Source organism: Sinocyclocheilus anshuiensis, unplaced genomic scaffold (genome assembly GCF_001515605.1).
Source record: "Sinocyclocheilus anshuiensis isolate Anshui unplaced genomic scaffold, SAMN03320099.WGS_v1.1 scaffold665, whole genome shotgun sequence".
NCBI lineage: Eukaryota > Metazoa > Chordata > Actinopteri > Cypriniformes > Cyprinidae > Sinocyclocheilus > Sinocyclocheilus anshuiensis.
Window position 1 is genome coordinate 595,569 of NW_015537961.1, and position 15,859 is coordinate 611,427.

General features: G+C 34.5%; 1 protein-coding gene across 1 annotated transcript in view; it reads right to left on the minus strand.

The window, feature by feature from the left end:
* The window catches only part of LOC107667119 (signal-induced proliferation-associated 1-like protein 2), a 156,300-nt gene that overhangs the window by 49,234 nt on the left and 91,207 nt on the right, over positions 1-15,859 (minus strand). The window contains exons 11-12 of the mRNA XM_016458708.1: positions 11,068-11,144; positions 2,024-2,167 (exon numbers count right to left, since the gene is read on the minus strand). Coding sequence (XP_016314194.1) covers positions 2,024-2,167; positions 11,068-11,144 — 221 coding nt within the window. The remainder of the gene's footprint in view (positions 1-2,023; positions 2,168-11,067; positions 11,145-15,859) is intronic.

The window sequence follows — 15,859 nt, forward strand, 5'->3', positions numbered from 1 at the left end:
TTAATAACTTAAGCCTGACATCAAAAACAGTTGAAACATTTTTGAAACCTTGTTTTCTGTTAAATATGTTATTGCAATTAACTTTTTCCTGTATTTCTTTGACATGTGGGCAAATGTGCATCTGGGTTTTCAATGCATACAGAAGATGTGCACAGCATGCATACTACAAATATAGTAAGTATTACAGTAATATGTTATTTTGAACATAAGCGCAGTCCTCACTGACCACCAGCGACCCAATCACACGTCACCTCATTAAAAAGCACCAGTCATAAAACGCAAGCATCTGATCCTGAACATGCAAGAAGTCCTTTAACGGCTGTAAATATCTTACATTTATGCATTTATGTATTTAGAAGATGCTTTTATCCAAAGCGACTTTTCATTGCATTCAAGGTATACATTTAATCACTTCATGCATTTCCTTGTGAAAACGTGAGAGGTGTATTTTTAGAGTTAGTATGAGTGCATCACTAATAAGAGGGTAAGAGAGTCCAGTGGTGTGGCTTTACTGAAGCGAGGCACAGCTCTCTCCACATGCGGTCTCATAGAGGAGCCGGGAAAGGTCACCAACGCCACGAGGGGTTTCCAAGTAAGAACAAATGACCACATTATAACAAACGCATATCGCCTGCATACCAATTACAGGAAGCTGAATTCATGATGATCTGTGTCAGCAGATACAACACAACACTTTCCAGCAGCGAGTAAATTGTTAGTGCATGCTGAAACTGAAAATGTTTGAAAAACTACATTTTTTTTTTTTTTGCAATTTACACATATTTGAATACATTTTCCCTTTATGTGAATCAGGTTTGTGCAATGCAAAAAAATCTTAATGAGTATTTTTGACTTATTTGTCGGTAAAAATATCCTTAAAATAATTTTTTTTTTATTCAAGAAACAATTCTGCAAACAATTTTAAGATAATTTCCAAAGGCAAATGAGGTTTTCAAGCTCCGAAAATGAACATTATACTATAGAATGGTCTGCAAGATTTTTGAATTTTTTGAAAGAAGGCTCTTCTGCTCACCAAGCCTGCATTTATTGGATCAAAAATACAGAAAAAACATAATTATTGTGAAATATTACTACAATTTAAAATAACTGTTTTCTATTTGAATATATTTATTTTCACATATTGAACCTATTTTCCCTTTATGTGAACCAGATTTTGGCACTGCAAATATATTCTTGATGAGTATTTTTGTGTTGTTTTCCAATTAAAACATCTAAAAATGAAACAAATATACTTTAGCAATATGGCATTAAATTTTAAGATTTGTTTTCATAGACTGTATCTTGAATATATGTGTATTTTGTCTTACTACACTGACAGATTTTTTTAAACTAGTTTTTAACAAATTCATACGTAAATCAAGTGACCAAATCTGCCATTGCAGTAAGACAAAATACACTCATATTAAAGACATGATATACTGTATATCAAAACAAGTCTCAATATCTGCTAATCAAGCAAATTGATTTTGTTTCAAAATATTTTTACTGGAAAGCAAGGCAAAAAGACTAATTGAAAACTTTTTTGCATTGTGGATCAAGTAGGAAAGATGATATTATTAGTAAAACCAGAAAAACGAACGATAAGATAAAAATTTAGGTCCATCAAACCTTTAGAATGTAACGGGGTATTAATGTAAAATCAAAAGGTAACGTGTCACTTTACTCATTAGTACGGAGTGTAACGTGCATTCATTGTAATACATTGTTCAGTATGCTTTGTGCAATTTGTATGCTTTTTGAAATCATAGAGCCCTAGACATAAAATGTCAGAAAATACACAACAAAAGGTTTGTGTGAAACGCTTGATCCTCTCACACTTCCTTCATCCTGCTGTATTTTTCGTGCATTCTAACACCCAGAGTTCTGCCTCGTTCATGAAATCTGAATGTATCTGCTTCATTCAGGAAGGCGATGGATTCACAGTTACACTCATCCACTGACAATTTAGAAAAACGCTTTTGGAAAGACACGCAAAAGCATGCATCTGAAACTGAAGAGATACCTGGGTCCATCCGGCAGCTTCCTGTCGAAAGAGGTGCTGCGTGGGATGGCGGTCTGAGCATGCTGGAGGACCTGCTGGCACGGCATGCTATCGGGAAGAGGCTGGCCGCTGGTGGGCACACGGTGCCAGGTGGTGTTTGAATCGCTGATAAAAATATCACAATAATCCACATCACTCCAATTTATCAGTTTGCGTGTTCGTAAGAAACAAATCCATCATTAAGACGTTTTAACTTCAAACCATCGTTTCCGGGTAAAATATGAGTCCATAATCCATAATAACGCTTCCTCCAGTGAAAAAGTGCATCTCCTGTTCTCTCTCACATCAAAATCCACCCAACATATTTGTTTAGATCTGTTTTGGCTTGTAAACGGTGCTTGATCTGTGCAGATTTCTCTCCTGATTCAGACATTTTCACTGGAGGAAGTGTTATTTTGGATTATGGACTCATATTTTAATTAAAAACGTCTTGATGGGTTTGTTTCTTACAAACACACAGCTTTTGTCTTCTCCAGATGTTAACTGATGGACTGGAGTGGTGTGGATTACTTGTGGATTATTGTGATGTTTTTATCAGCTGTTTGGACTCTCATTCTGACGGCACCCATTCACTGCTTATACTCCACCATAGGGATGCGGTAGAGCTCTGAACATCCCCTGAGAGACACGAGCGCAGAAATTACGTCAACAGACATTTAGAAGATGCTTTTATACTTCCTCCAGTGAAAAAGTGCATCTCCTGTTCTCTCTCACATCAAAATCCACCCAACATATTTGTTTAGATCTGTTTTGGCTTGTAAACGGTGCTTGATCTGTGCAGATTTCTCTCCTGATTCAGACATTTTCACTGGAGGAAGTGTTATTTTGGATTATGGACTCATATTTTAATTAAAAACGTCTTGATGGGTTTGTTTCTTACAAACACACAGCTTTTGTCTTCTCCAGATGTTAACTGATGGACTGGAGTGGTGTGGATTACTTGTGGATTATTGTGATGTTTTTATCAGCTGTTTGGACTCTCATTCTGACGGCACCCATTCACTGCAGAGCATCCATTGCTGAGCAAGTGATGAGATACTAAATTTCTCCAAATCTGATGAAGAAACAAACTCATCCTAATCTTGGATGACCTGAGGGTGAGTATATTTTCAGCAAATTTTCATTTTTTTAAACTATTCTAAAGTAAATATAGTATAAAGTAAATTGAGCCAATGTTTTTCACCTTTCGTTTTCAGCTAACATCATCGATCCATCTTATATTCATATACAGAGACTTTTCAACATGCAATCCATTTATGATGCATCAAATCTACACTTCTTCTTGTTGAATATTTTTTTCAATTTTAAATGCATAAAATAGGTTATAAAAAATGTTTCAGTCACTTCAAACAAGTGTCTTGCTCAAGTTGAGAACTCATGATTCACTCCTTGCGGGAACTGAACTAGTTATCATCTGGTTACCAGTCCTGGGGTCAGCTGCATAAACAGCCTCTATGTTAAGACTGTGTCTTAAGAACTAGTTTGACCAACTAGCAGTTTTTAAGTCTTACTTTTCTGATTTGAATTAGACCAATCTACCTTTTTATTTAACTGACTTATTATGTTATGATGAAGTTATGACCAGTCTTGCAGAAAAAAAAAACCAGACTAGTCTGAGCAGTTTATGCAACCAGCACATGAGCTTTAAAAACTGAACCATATGCAAGTGAAATTTATTTGTGTAGCACACATTGCTTCACATTGCTTCAAAGCAGCTTTACAGAAAATCATGATGTCAATGTTTATAATATCTTAATATCTTGCCTTATAGTCGCATTTAGCAGATTAGAGCTGGGAGATAATATGGTTTACATTTTGTGACAATACAAGCAATCAAGCAGTTGAGATTTGCTGTACAGTGTATATATATATATACACCTATATTTACCTGTTCTGTACAGGTTTAAAAACCAAGAAGTGAATGACACTGGAAGCCTCGCTTATTCAAGGTACTCCTGCTCTTAATTTAAAAATAAGGTGGATATGAGTGCTAGAAGGGAACTAGAAGACACAGAAATGGAGAAGCTGTTTGAGGTGTGTTTTTGGGTTGAAAGAAAAGAGCCCGAGGGTTATGAAAACAGTCTGCTCTACGAAACGAAAAAAAACTTTTGCAATTCAACTCTGGAGCTATTGTCTTCATGAAGCTCTTGAGGTGAAGGGTTAACATTCTCCTTTTCCATTTGCATAAGCAGCCCACAGGCTCGTATCAATTAGATGCAGTAGACAGCCCCAAAAATCAGACTGAAATGTGTTTTAAATTGAGCTGCATTCATCAGCTACTTCCCCATTGCCCTCTGGTTATCACTGACCTCTGCGTCCTCACGAGGCCAGAGAACACTAGACGCTACGCTACACTTTCTGGCAGGATCTCTTGGCATGAGCAACGGCAATGCAAAGCATCCTCGAAAGGGAATTTTTTGACTGAGAAATCCTGCTGGAATACATTAAAGAAAAAGATGAGGAATAAATGAAAAGTCTGTTATCATTTACTCAACCTCATGTCGTTCAGATTCTGTATGACTCTCTTCTATGAAAAACTAACAAGATATTTTGCAATGTGGAATGAGGTTTTTGATCTCCAAAAAAATGCAAAATAAGAGAAGGGGGAAAAGTAAGAATGAAAAAAAAACAAAAAAAAACAATTATATATATATAAGATTTAAGTTAAACTAAATTAAAGTTAACTAATATAAAACACGTGTTGTTATTAGTTAACTATCACTAAAACTAAAAATAAAACTATAAAAAACTTTGTTACTCGAAATATATAACCTTTAACTGAAATAAAATAAAATAAAAATGACTTCTTTTTTTTTCAGTTAGTTGCCAAGGCACCATTTCTCATTTTCATCTAGTTTAATTAAAATAATTACAACAAAAACTGAAATCATTTAAAAATAAAAACTATATAGGCAAGTAAAAAAAAAAAACTAATAAAAATGACAAAAACATACAACAAAATGACAATTTGAAAATTAAAATTAAAACAAGACATAAAAAAAAAACTAAATCAAAATATTACTAAAAACTATAATAGTATCTCAATGATACTAACACTGCTTTAATGTCACATATATAATTTTCATTTTTATAATATGCCAAATGTATGTGTATATGTATAATATTTATAATGTGTAATTTTTATAATAATAATAATATGTATATATAATTTTTTTTATAATTTTGACATTTTAATATAATAAGATATATAATATGTAACACTATTATTACATTATAGTAATCAGATTATAGTAATCTCAAGCATTGTGAAGTCATATGAAAACTTTTTGTGATGAACAGACCAACATTTAAGTCATTTAAAGAACATTTTTTTCTTGGTTGGATTTCCCCAGCAGTATGCTTTGCATGAAGTTGAATGCAGTGGTGTGTTGAGGTGACTGATGTGAAAGGCTCCTTAGTGCTGGGACCCAAATGTCTCTTAAGTGTTTATCAATGAGCAGAAATCAAGCAAAATGCACATGCAAATGCATCCAGACGTGCTGTTGAAACATTAGCCGCAGCTAACAGCATTGGCTCATGCGTTTGAAAAGTCAGTCAGCATAAATGCATTTACAGTACATCACTCACAGACGCAACATAATGAGAACCAGTTGAAAAGAAACGTAAACTACTGAACTGCAACTTTGGCGACCCGAGCATATGAGATATTGAGTGTTTACAGAATAAACTGGTCAATCAGTTTCTTTATGTCTGTTTCCCCATTAAAAGCTGAATAATTTCCAAAAAGTTGTGTTAAACAATTCACAGTGTAAGCCAAAGGCAGTTTAAAGAGCACGCTAATGTGTGTATTTTTCCACACGTTTATGTTTTACTTCTACTATTTACTTCAACTCCCACACAGAACAAAACCTTCACATTTTCCACATCAAAACCTGGAACCTCTGACCTGCGCTGACATATGGAGAATAATCTACAGCATGTGAATGTGCCGAGAAACACGAACCCAACTGCATTTAGGTGGAAGCTCTTACAGATTCAGTATGTTGTTTTAGAAACACACTTGATCTCACATGTCCAACCGAGTAAAAACATAAGAGTTATTCCTAACTTTAGCGTTTTTATCCAAGAAAAAGCATGTTGAGCAAACTTTGAGGGCCAGTTTTCATCAGAGATATACGGGATGCTCAAATTCACAGGCTCAGATTTATAGAGCGATGATTTCCACTGCCGCTCGCCAAGATCTGCACGACTGAGTCAGTCCTCTCACACTACTGCCGGCATAATGGAAAACACGAGTGTGGGATATAAAGGTAAGATACTAATGAGCCTGCAAAATGCAATAATGATCAGTACTGATTGACATTATATAGCTTGTGAAACACCATATGGATAAATGAGCTATACGGGCAACACAAGGTCAAATCTAGCATGCAACATTTCCTGATCCTGCAAAAACGGCATTAGATATTCAAATTAAAGTATTTATTATCAAATTAACTAAAATAATATAAAAATAATGTATTTTTTAATAATATCTAATTTTATCTAATAAAGATATACAGTATATATATATATATACACATATAACCATAAATATACTATATCTACTATAATTTAATTCAATAATAATAACAAAATATTTTATTATAACTATTATTATATTATTATAACTATTATAATTGGAATCAAAACAATATAAATTACTAAAATAATATAAAATATATGCAACAATAATGAAGTATACAGTAAAAAAAATCTTTTTTGATGATGATATAATTTATGATTATATGCATTCAAAATTTGGGGTCAGTAAGATTTTTTTAAAATAAATCAATAATTTATTCAGCAAAGATGCATTAAATTGATCAAAAGTGACAGTAAAGGCATTTATAATGATACAAAAGATTCTATTTCAAATAAATGCTGTTCTTTTGAACTTTCTATTGATCGAAGAATCCTGAAAATTAAAATGTATCACGGTTTCCACAAAAAATGAAGCTGCACAACTGTTATCAACATTGATAATAATCAGAAAGGTTTCTCGAGCAGCAAATCAGTATATTAGAATGATTTCTGAAGATCATGTGACACTGAAGACTGGAGTAATGATGCTGAAAATACAGCTTTGTATCACAGAAATAAATTACATTTTACAATATATTCACATAGAAGAACAGTTATTTTGAATTGTAATAATATTTCACAATTTTACACTTTTTACTGCATTTTTCATCAAATAAATGCAGCCTTGGTGAGCGGAAGAGACTTCTTTCAAAAACATAAAAACATTTTATGTTATATTTTTGATGGTAGTGTATATAAAAAAAATAAAACTACATTTTTACATAAATTCTTCAAATTAAATTATCTTCAAGTAAATGAATATCTAAGTACCATCTGATACCATCAGTGTAACATCACAGTACTTCATTGTATGGGTGGGAAATCAAGCCTCCCTCAGACAAAAAAAATGGGACTTTTCCCATCAAACACCCTGTTTTACATCCTCTCTTATATTAAAGAGCTCATAGATGTCTTTTTCTGGTTGTGCAGAATCCCGTCTGAGCTGGTGAAATACGCCTCTAATATTAGCCTAACCCAGAAAATCTATTTCTTTACACTAGAGCAGCAGGATGTGGCCGTAACCCTGCTGTCCACAAGCTTCTCCATCATTTCTATATGAATCTTTAAACATGCCGCCCATATATCACACTAATGAGAGAAAAAGAGAAACATTTCAGATGTGTCTACACTTAAAATTACTCCCTTATGGATTGAAAATGTAAACAGCGGGTAAATATTTGGTTTTCAGACTAATCAGGGAGTGTTTGTAATGTTACCGGGCTCTGCTCCTCGACGTCTGACCTGAAACATGATACTCAGGCTGTATATGAGAATTGGGCCGTTTATACTGTGAGTCTTTCCTTAAAGTTCATATTTATCTGGGTGTAAAGTTCATACATGCCGGACGCTGTGATGAAATCTGGAGTTCAGGCAATTCTAGAAATATTCTGTGGTTGTTTAACTGCATCACTTACAATTACTTTTACAGTGATGCATTTGCCAGATGCTTTTATTCAAAGCGACGGGCATTGCATTGAAGGCACAGTATGCATTTAATCAGTTCTTGCATTCCCTGGGAATCAAACCCATGACCTTGTGTTTTAAAAAGCAAATGTGCTACAGTTATTCTTTGTTTTAATGCACATTTTTGTCTCCCAATGGCATGAACCCAAACACACATTTAAAGGAATAGTTCACCCAAAAATTACTATTTGCTGAACATTTACTCACCATCAGGCCATCCAAGATTAGGATGAGTTTGTTTCTTCATCAGATTTGGAGAAATGTAGCATTGCATCACTTGCTCAGCAATGGATGCTCTGCAGTGAATGGGTGCCGTCAGAATGAGAGTCCAAACAGCTGATAAAAACATCACAATAATCCACAAGTTATCCACACCACTCCAGTCCATCAATTAATGTCTTGTCAAGAGAAAAGCTGCGTGTTTGAAAGAAACAAAATCCATCATTAAGGCATTTTTAACTTCAAACCATCACTCTTGGCCAAAATATGAGTCCATAATCCATAATAACGCTTCCTCCAGTGATAAAGCCATCTCCTGTTGTCTCTCACATCAAAATCCACCCAACATATTTGTTTAGAGCTGTTTTGGCTTGTAATCGGTGCTTGATCTGTGCTGATTTCTCTCATGATTCAGACAAGACGACTTCACTGGAGGAAGCGTTATTATTAATCATGGACTGGTATTTTTTCCAGAAGTGGCAGTTTGAAGTTAAAAATGCCTTAATGATGGATTTGTTTCTTGAAAACACGCAGTTTTTGTCTTCTCCAGATGTTAACTGATGGACTGGAGTGGTGTGGATTACTTGTGGATTATTGTGATGTTTTTATCAGCTGTTTGGACTCTCATTCTGACGGCACCCATTCACTGCAGAGCATCCATTGCTGAGCAAGTGATGCAATGCTACATTTCTCCAAATCTGATGAAGAAACAAACTCATCCTAATCTTGGATGGCCTGAGGGTGAGTACACTTTGAGCAAATTTTCATTTTGGGTGAACTACTCCTTTAAAAAAATACTAGTTAAAATCACTCCACACTTTTACTCTCCTGACATCTCTGATGCACAGGATGATGATCTGTTGCCAGGATTATAATTGCTAATGTTGGCATCCCACATTGCTATCAGCAGACCATACAGAAAAAAACAACAGGTCATCACCTAGCAACCACTCGTGAACAACCTAGAAACCACACATCAACATTCTAAAATCACTCAGAACCTTAGCAACCACACAGCAACACCCTGACAACCACCTGACCGCACTGAAACATTGTAGCAGTGAGTTTTACTCACTCAGAAAATGTAAAAAAATACAGTTATCCATTATGGTTTATAGGTCAATTGAGAGCTACTCATAGATCATTTTTAATTGGTTAAAATGACAAACTTCTTGAACATCCAGAAACCTTGATGGTCAGTAATCATAATACTGAGACGCTCTAAGCTTCTGCTGCGTCATGTATGATGACAGATGATCACGTATGATCACAGATCACTGTAAGAGGATTTGCTGACATGTTGGATTGACAGAGGGATGTTTGGATGTGATGTGACTATAATACGCCAATATTAAAGGCTCAAATATAGGGACGACAGAATAAATCTCTAGATTTAAACCGGTCTGTCCATCAGGCATGTTTGTGAGCTAACTGAGTGAACAGTTCAGAACGTGGTTAAATTTGTTTAACCTAATCAGCCTCAGTTAAAGAACTAACAGAAAGAGCAAACGAATTAACCAGTCAGTTTTTTTAATGTGTGAAAAGCCAAATTAATATGATAATTTCTTTAGGAAATCTGATCAAATATTACACTAAGTGGAACAGTAAGATTCTAAGCATGAAGAAAGAAATAACATATTTATATAATGTATATACAGTACATATTGTCTGTTGCAAAAATAATATTAAATTATAGATAGATAGATAAATACACAGTAATTTCTCAAAAGTTTTCATGAGATTTACTTTAAAAAGCTTTGAACACTGATGGTGGCTGACGGTAAGTGATTGTGCAGGTGGATCTGTTCTGTTTTAACTGGAGGGACGAGCAGACGAACCCTAAAAGCACAATCTGCTGCTCTGCGAGTCGTCAGACGTTTCTTCAATAATCAAACACCTCCTGCCGCTATCGCTGGGTGAAAGATGACCGCCCGTGAGCGTCAGGCCTCGGCCCAGCTGGCCAGATCTGTCAGCCGCATTACGCCACTGCTGTTGGTACACAAGCGGCCGTCTGCTCGGGAACACCAGCGCTCTCCTTCTGTTCCCACTGATCCACTACAATCACTTACAGAGCTTCCCGGTGCAAACCGTCCATTCACAGCAAATCAGCTCCAGAGCGGCATCATGCTAACAACACTGGATAATGGAGCGACTTGAGAACAAGAAGTGGAGTGGAGTTTTGACTGCCTATAAGAGTGAGATCTTAAAACTCAGACTTCATATCCCATCCAACACAATAAATCATGTGAGTAAAGCTGAAAAAAAGCAGCAGAAAACCTGCTATTAGCATCCATCTTGGGTGATTTATTCAGCCAAAGTAATGAATTTCATATGGAACTATGAGTTAATACTGAAAATTTTACATCTTCAATCATGGCAAAACAAAACAAAACAAAACAAAACAAAACAAAATAAAATAAAATAATTATTAATTATTATTATAAATGTATTACATTTCTATGAATTTATACAAAATTAAAAATAATAATAATAATATAATATCCCTAACTCCAAGTATTACATTTCTATAAATTAATACACAATAATGAAAAAAATCTAATCTAATCTAATCTAATCTAATCTAATATAATATAATATAATATAATATAATATAATAATATATTTTAGAGATCTAGCTTTAAAGGAAAACAACTATCAGGAAAAAGTGGTAAATGGGATGGATGTTAATAGCAGGTGTAGACAAGGATAGGAGGATGGACAGAACAGATCACTGATACCTTCTGGGAGCTCCGTCCTCATACGGCTGGATAATGACCACCTTGACGGAGATGGAGGTGCGCAGCAGGTCGATCATCTGCTCGTGGGAAATAGAATAGAATAGAATAGAATAGAGGTGTTGAACAAACCCTTATCCCTTAGGTAAACATCCATATATATATATAATTTATTTCAATTAAAAATTATTATAAAATCATAAAATAATTAAAAATTATAAAACTATTGTAAAATTACAATTTATAATAATTATTATCAAATTTGTAAAGATTTTATAATACATTTTTTATAACTAAATTATCAAATTATGTTTAATTATAATTTTATAATAAAATAATTACAAATTATTAACAAACCTCTAACCCTAAGCATAAAATGTAAAAAAATTAATTAATTAAAATATATGAATTGATAATATAACACAGAGTTGTTGAACAAACTCCTATCCTTAAGTATTAAACTTTTAATTACACGCCACCGTCACGCAATCTCATTCAGTCATTAGAGAGAACTGACCTCCAAACCAGCAGCCCATCACTGAACCAGAGGAAAGCAGGAGTGGACGGGCAGGTGAAGGGTTAAGAGTACATAGGAGAGTACATTGATAGGTAAAAGTGTATTTCATAAGTCAGCGGAGTCATAAGTCACAGGAGCGGGAGGTTTGGTGAGTCAGTAAATACTCTGAGGAGAGGCTGATCTGTCTTAAAAACTTTACCGTAATAAGCTGAGCTAGTGAGAGTGACTCACTGTAACTTGATTTCAACTGTTAGTATTAGTTAGTTGTCAACAAATACAGTCATTTTAATGATTCAGTGACCGACACATTAGTTTGAATGAACAGCTTGAGTTTGTTTTCATGATTCACATGATCAACAACAGACCAATCAGCTGTGAGCTTCAGACTGGACTTCAACAACAACATTAATCTAAAAGCTGACTTCATTTTTAACTGGTATCCATTCTTCTGAAAATGACTTTGAATGGGTTATTTTAGAATAGCAAAATAATGATGTACACAATATTGTAATGTACACAAATTGTTAGTACTGCTTCATATACATATGGTTAAAAACAAAAGATTATTCAGTTTAGAAAACCAGAAAAGATACTGTATCATGGATTCGCTTTGACGTAAAAATCAAATGTAAATATATAATGAATAAAATGTTTAGCATAAATAAAATGAATAAATATAAAAAATAAAAAAATAAAAAAGCTAGAAAATATTTAATTTCCATTGATGCAATTATCAAATGTTATGCAAATATATAATGAATAAAACCGAATAAATAAGTAGATAGATACCATTTATTTTTTATTTAAGGTCAGAAAAGATATACATTTTATTTGATGTAATATTCAAATGTTATGTAAATATATAATGAATAAAACTGATAGCATAAATAAATAAATAATAGACAATAAAAAACAAAATTTGACAGCCAGAAAAGATATCAGAAATTTTCTTTGATGTACAGTACTGATCAAATGTTATGCAAATATATAATGAATAAAACTCATAGATAGAATGAATGAATGAATGAATGAATGAATGAAGGAATTAAGAAAAATGAGAAGGCCAGAAAATATATATTTTTTTCTTTTATGTAAATATCAAATGCTATGAAAATATAATTAATGAAACTGGTAGCATAAATAATAAATAAAATTAATAAATAAATATATTTTTTAATTTTTTTAAATAAAAATGATAAGGCCAGATAAGATATTTTCAATTTTATTTGATGTAATATCAAATGTTATGCAAATAAAAAAATAAAAAAATGAATGAATGGTGCCAGCCAGCAATGGCAAAGTCATGGGTTTGATTCCCAGCAATGCAAGTCGTTTTGGATAAAAGCATCTGCCAGATGCATAAATGCAAATGTAAGCTCTCTGTGTACATAACATGCACCATTGAATCACTCGCAGTAACACCAGGAACGTGTAGTAAATAAGCACATTTTGGGTGTTTTGATTTCACACTGACTTTAAAGCAGCCCAACCTTGTGTTTTCCTTCAACACACATCATTAGACAGATCAACGAGACGCTGAAGCACTGCTGGTCAGCTGGTATCAGTGTTTTCATCCAGTACAATGAATCATTACACAAAGAACAACAAACACCCTCCAAGACAGCAGCTAGAAGCAAAGAAAAGCGTCAAGTGAGCGAGCTGCAGTAATCCTCAAAGGGAGGCTAAACTCCGGCTCTTCCCACACACGTCTGTGTCTGCGCTAAACTGCTTTAAAAGAGCAATCTGTTGTGCTGTCTGCCAGAGCGCCTCACATTACAGCCCCACTCTCAAACTCTCGCTGAGGAGGTGCTGACACACACGCTGTGAAACCAGGAGCAAGTGCTGTCAGTCCGGCCGTAATGCTGAGGAGCTCCTAGACTACAGTGAAAGAGAAACACACGCAAACAGCTAGTATGAGCCGAAACTGTGACATTTTGTGGCGAACACGATGTCAAAAATAGCACTACACAACAAGTCTCCAGTATTGAGACATTTTTGCACTCACGAAACGCAAAATATAGTACAAAATGACAATAATCACGGTCAGTCGCAATATATGTGATCCGTGCTGGCAAAATGAGTCAGAATACGCACGGGCTAATTTTGAGCTACAGGCAAAAAAAACAAAAAAAACAAGTGGAAAAAGTCAATTTTGGTCGACTTTGAGGGTTTCACAAAAATTTAGCCCTCGTCTAGCGATCCCAAAGCTCCAAATAGTAATTAAACATCTAAAATGTGACCCTGCCTGGACCACAAAAGCAGTCTTAAGTCGCTGGGGTATATTTGTAGCAATAGCCAAAAATACATTGTATGGGTCAAAATTATAGATTTTTCTTTTATGCCAAAAATCATTAGGATATTAAGTAAAGATCATGTTCCATGAAGATATTTTGTAAATTTCCTACCGTAAATATATCAAAACTTAATTTTTGATTAGTAATATGCATTGCTAAGAACTTCATTTGGACAACTTTAAAGATGATTTTCTCAATATTTAGATTTTTTTTGCACCCTCAGATTCCAGATTTTCAAATAGTTGTATCTCGGCCAAATATTGTCCTATTATCCTAACAAACCATACATCAATGGAAAGCTTATTTATTCATCTTTCAGATGATGTATAAGTCTCAATTTAAAAAAATTTACCCTTATGACTGGTTTTGTGGTCCAGGGTCACAAATGATCTTTATTTGTATGTTTTCTGAGAGGTGCACCTTTTTCTCTGCTCGCTTCTTGACGACTGCCGCTTCCCCTCAGCACAAGTTCGGTAGAGTTGTAAAGCGTAGCGTTCCAGCTTTGTGAATATTCACAGTGAATTCTCGATGGCACGAGTCTGCACCAGTGAAATGTGATCGACTTCAAACGGGTGTAGCTCAGTTATTTTTTGTCCGATTCCAACAAATCATAATAATGATAACAATGCCATTGTCTAATGCTATTTCATGCATTCTGACTTATTTACACTGCGAAAGAGTTGGATTCTCATGCTAAACATGACCAAAGTCTCAAAAAATGAGTTGGACGTATGACAGAGTATTTCTGTGCCAAAGACACTCCTTCAGGGTTTGTATATGTTTCGGAAAGTTTTTTTCAAGTATGGCTCTTCATGACATCATGAAGGGCAGAATTCTTCTTCAGGAAGAGCACACGCACACATCAACCAGAGCGAGAGCAAGAGCAAGAGCAGCCCATCAACGTGCTTCAGTCGGGTTACGGAAGTCGTTGGCAGCGCTGCACAGGACTTGCTCGACTATTTTGTTTTAGGGTCAAATGGACATTTTTCACCTGAGGTTCGGAGCCAGATTACAGGGGGGTAAAAATGACTTTAGAAAGATGGCAGCATCAATATATTATTTTTACACAGAGATTGGTTGGTCTATTAGTAAAATCTGTTGACTTGAGCAATCTTTGTTGCATTATATGACAGTGGTGACCATTCAAAAATGGGAAAAAGCACTTTTCAAGTTTTTTCTCCAAAGTTTGCATGCCTGTAACTCAAGAATTTTTAAAAATATCTTAATGCTCATTTAGATTTGCGGTCTTAACAAACTTTCCTTTGGGCATCTTCATTTTTAAGGCTCTATATGGTTCCATTCCAGCAATATTGGGATCTTAAGATGGCTCCAGGAGTAAAAAGTTGAGTAAGTAGTTCACATTTTCAGTGGTCAAAAACCAAATCTGTGTCACTTTGCATTCAGCAGATTCTTCTTTTCTTTTAAAGAGGAAGGTCTGAAGAACAAATAAAGTTGAAACTAAAAATGTATCTTGTTTCCCAATATCAAAATAACTGCACAGAACATACCTGTCTGAGTGCCATTAATACTATTTTTTCCAAAGTTTGCATGACTGCAACTCAAGAAGTATTAATGATATCTCAATATGATTTCAGATTCTGGTTCTTAATAATCTTTTCTTTTGGAATCTACATTTTCAAGGCCCTATATCGTTCAGTCACATAGATATGGGATCTTAGTGCAGCTCCATATTCAGATTGTTGAATATTACCCATTTTCAGTGGTCGAAAAACAAATGTTGGTCACTTTGTATATAGCTGATACTTATTATATTTAAAGGGGAATGTCTGAAGAAAAAATAATGTTGTAACTCGAATTGTAGCTTGTTTCCCTCAATCAAAACAATTGCATAGAACATACATGTCTGAGTGTTACTTGCTTTACACTACATTCAACGGACCCGCAGTATACGTCACTTCCTGTTTGTTGCTGCCGTGTGTTTTGAGTTTGAGCTCCGTCAAGTTAATTCTTTATCATCTATTTT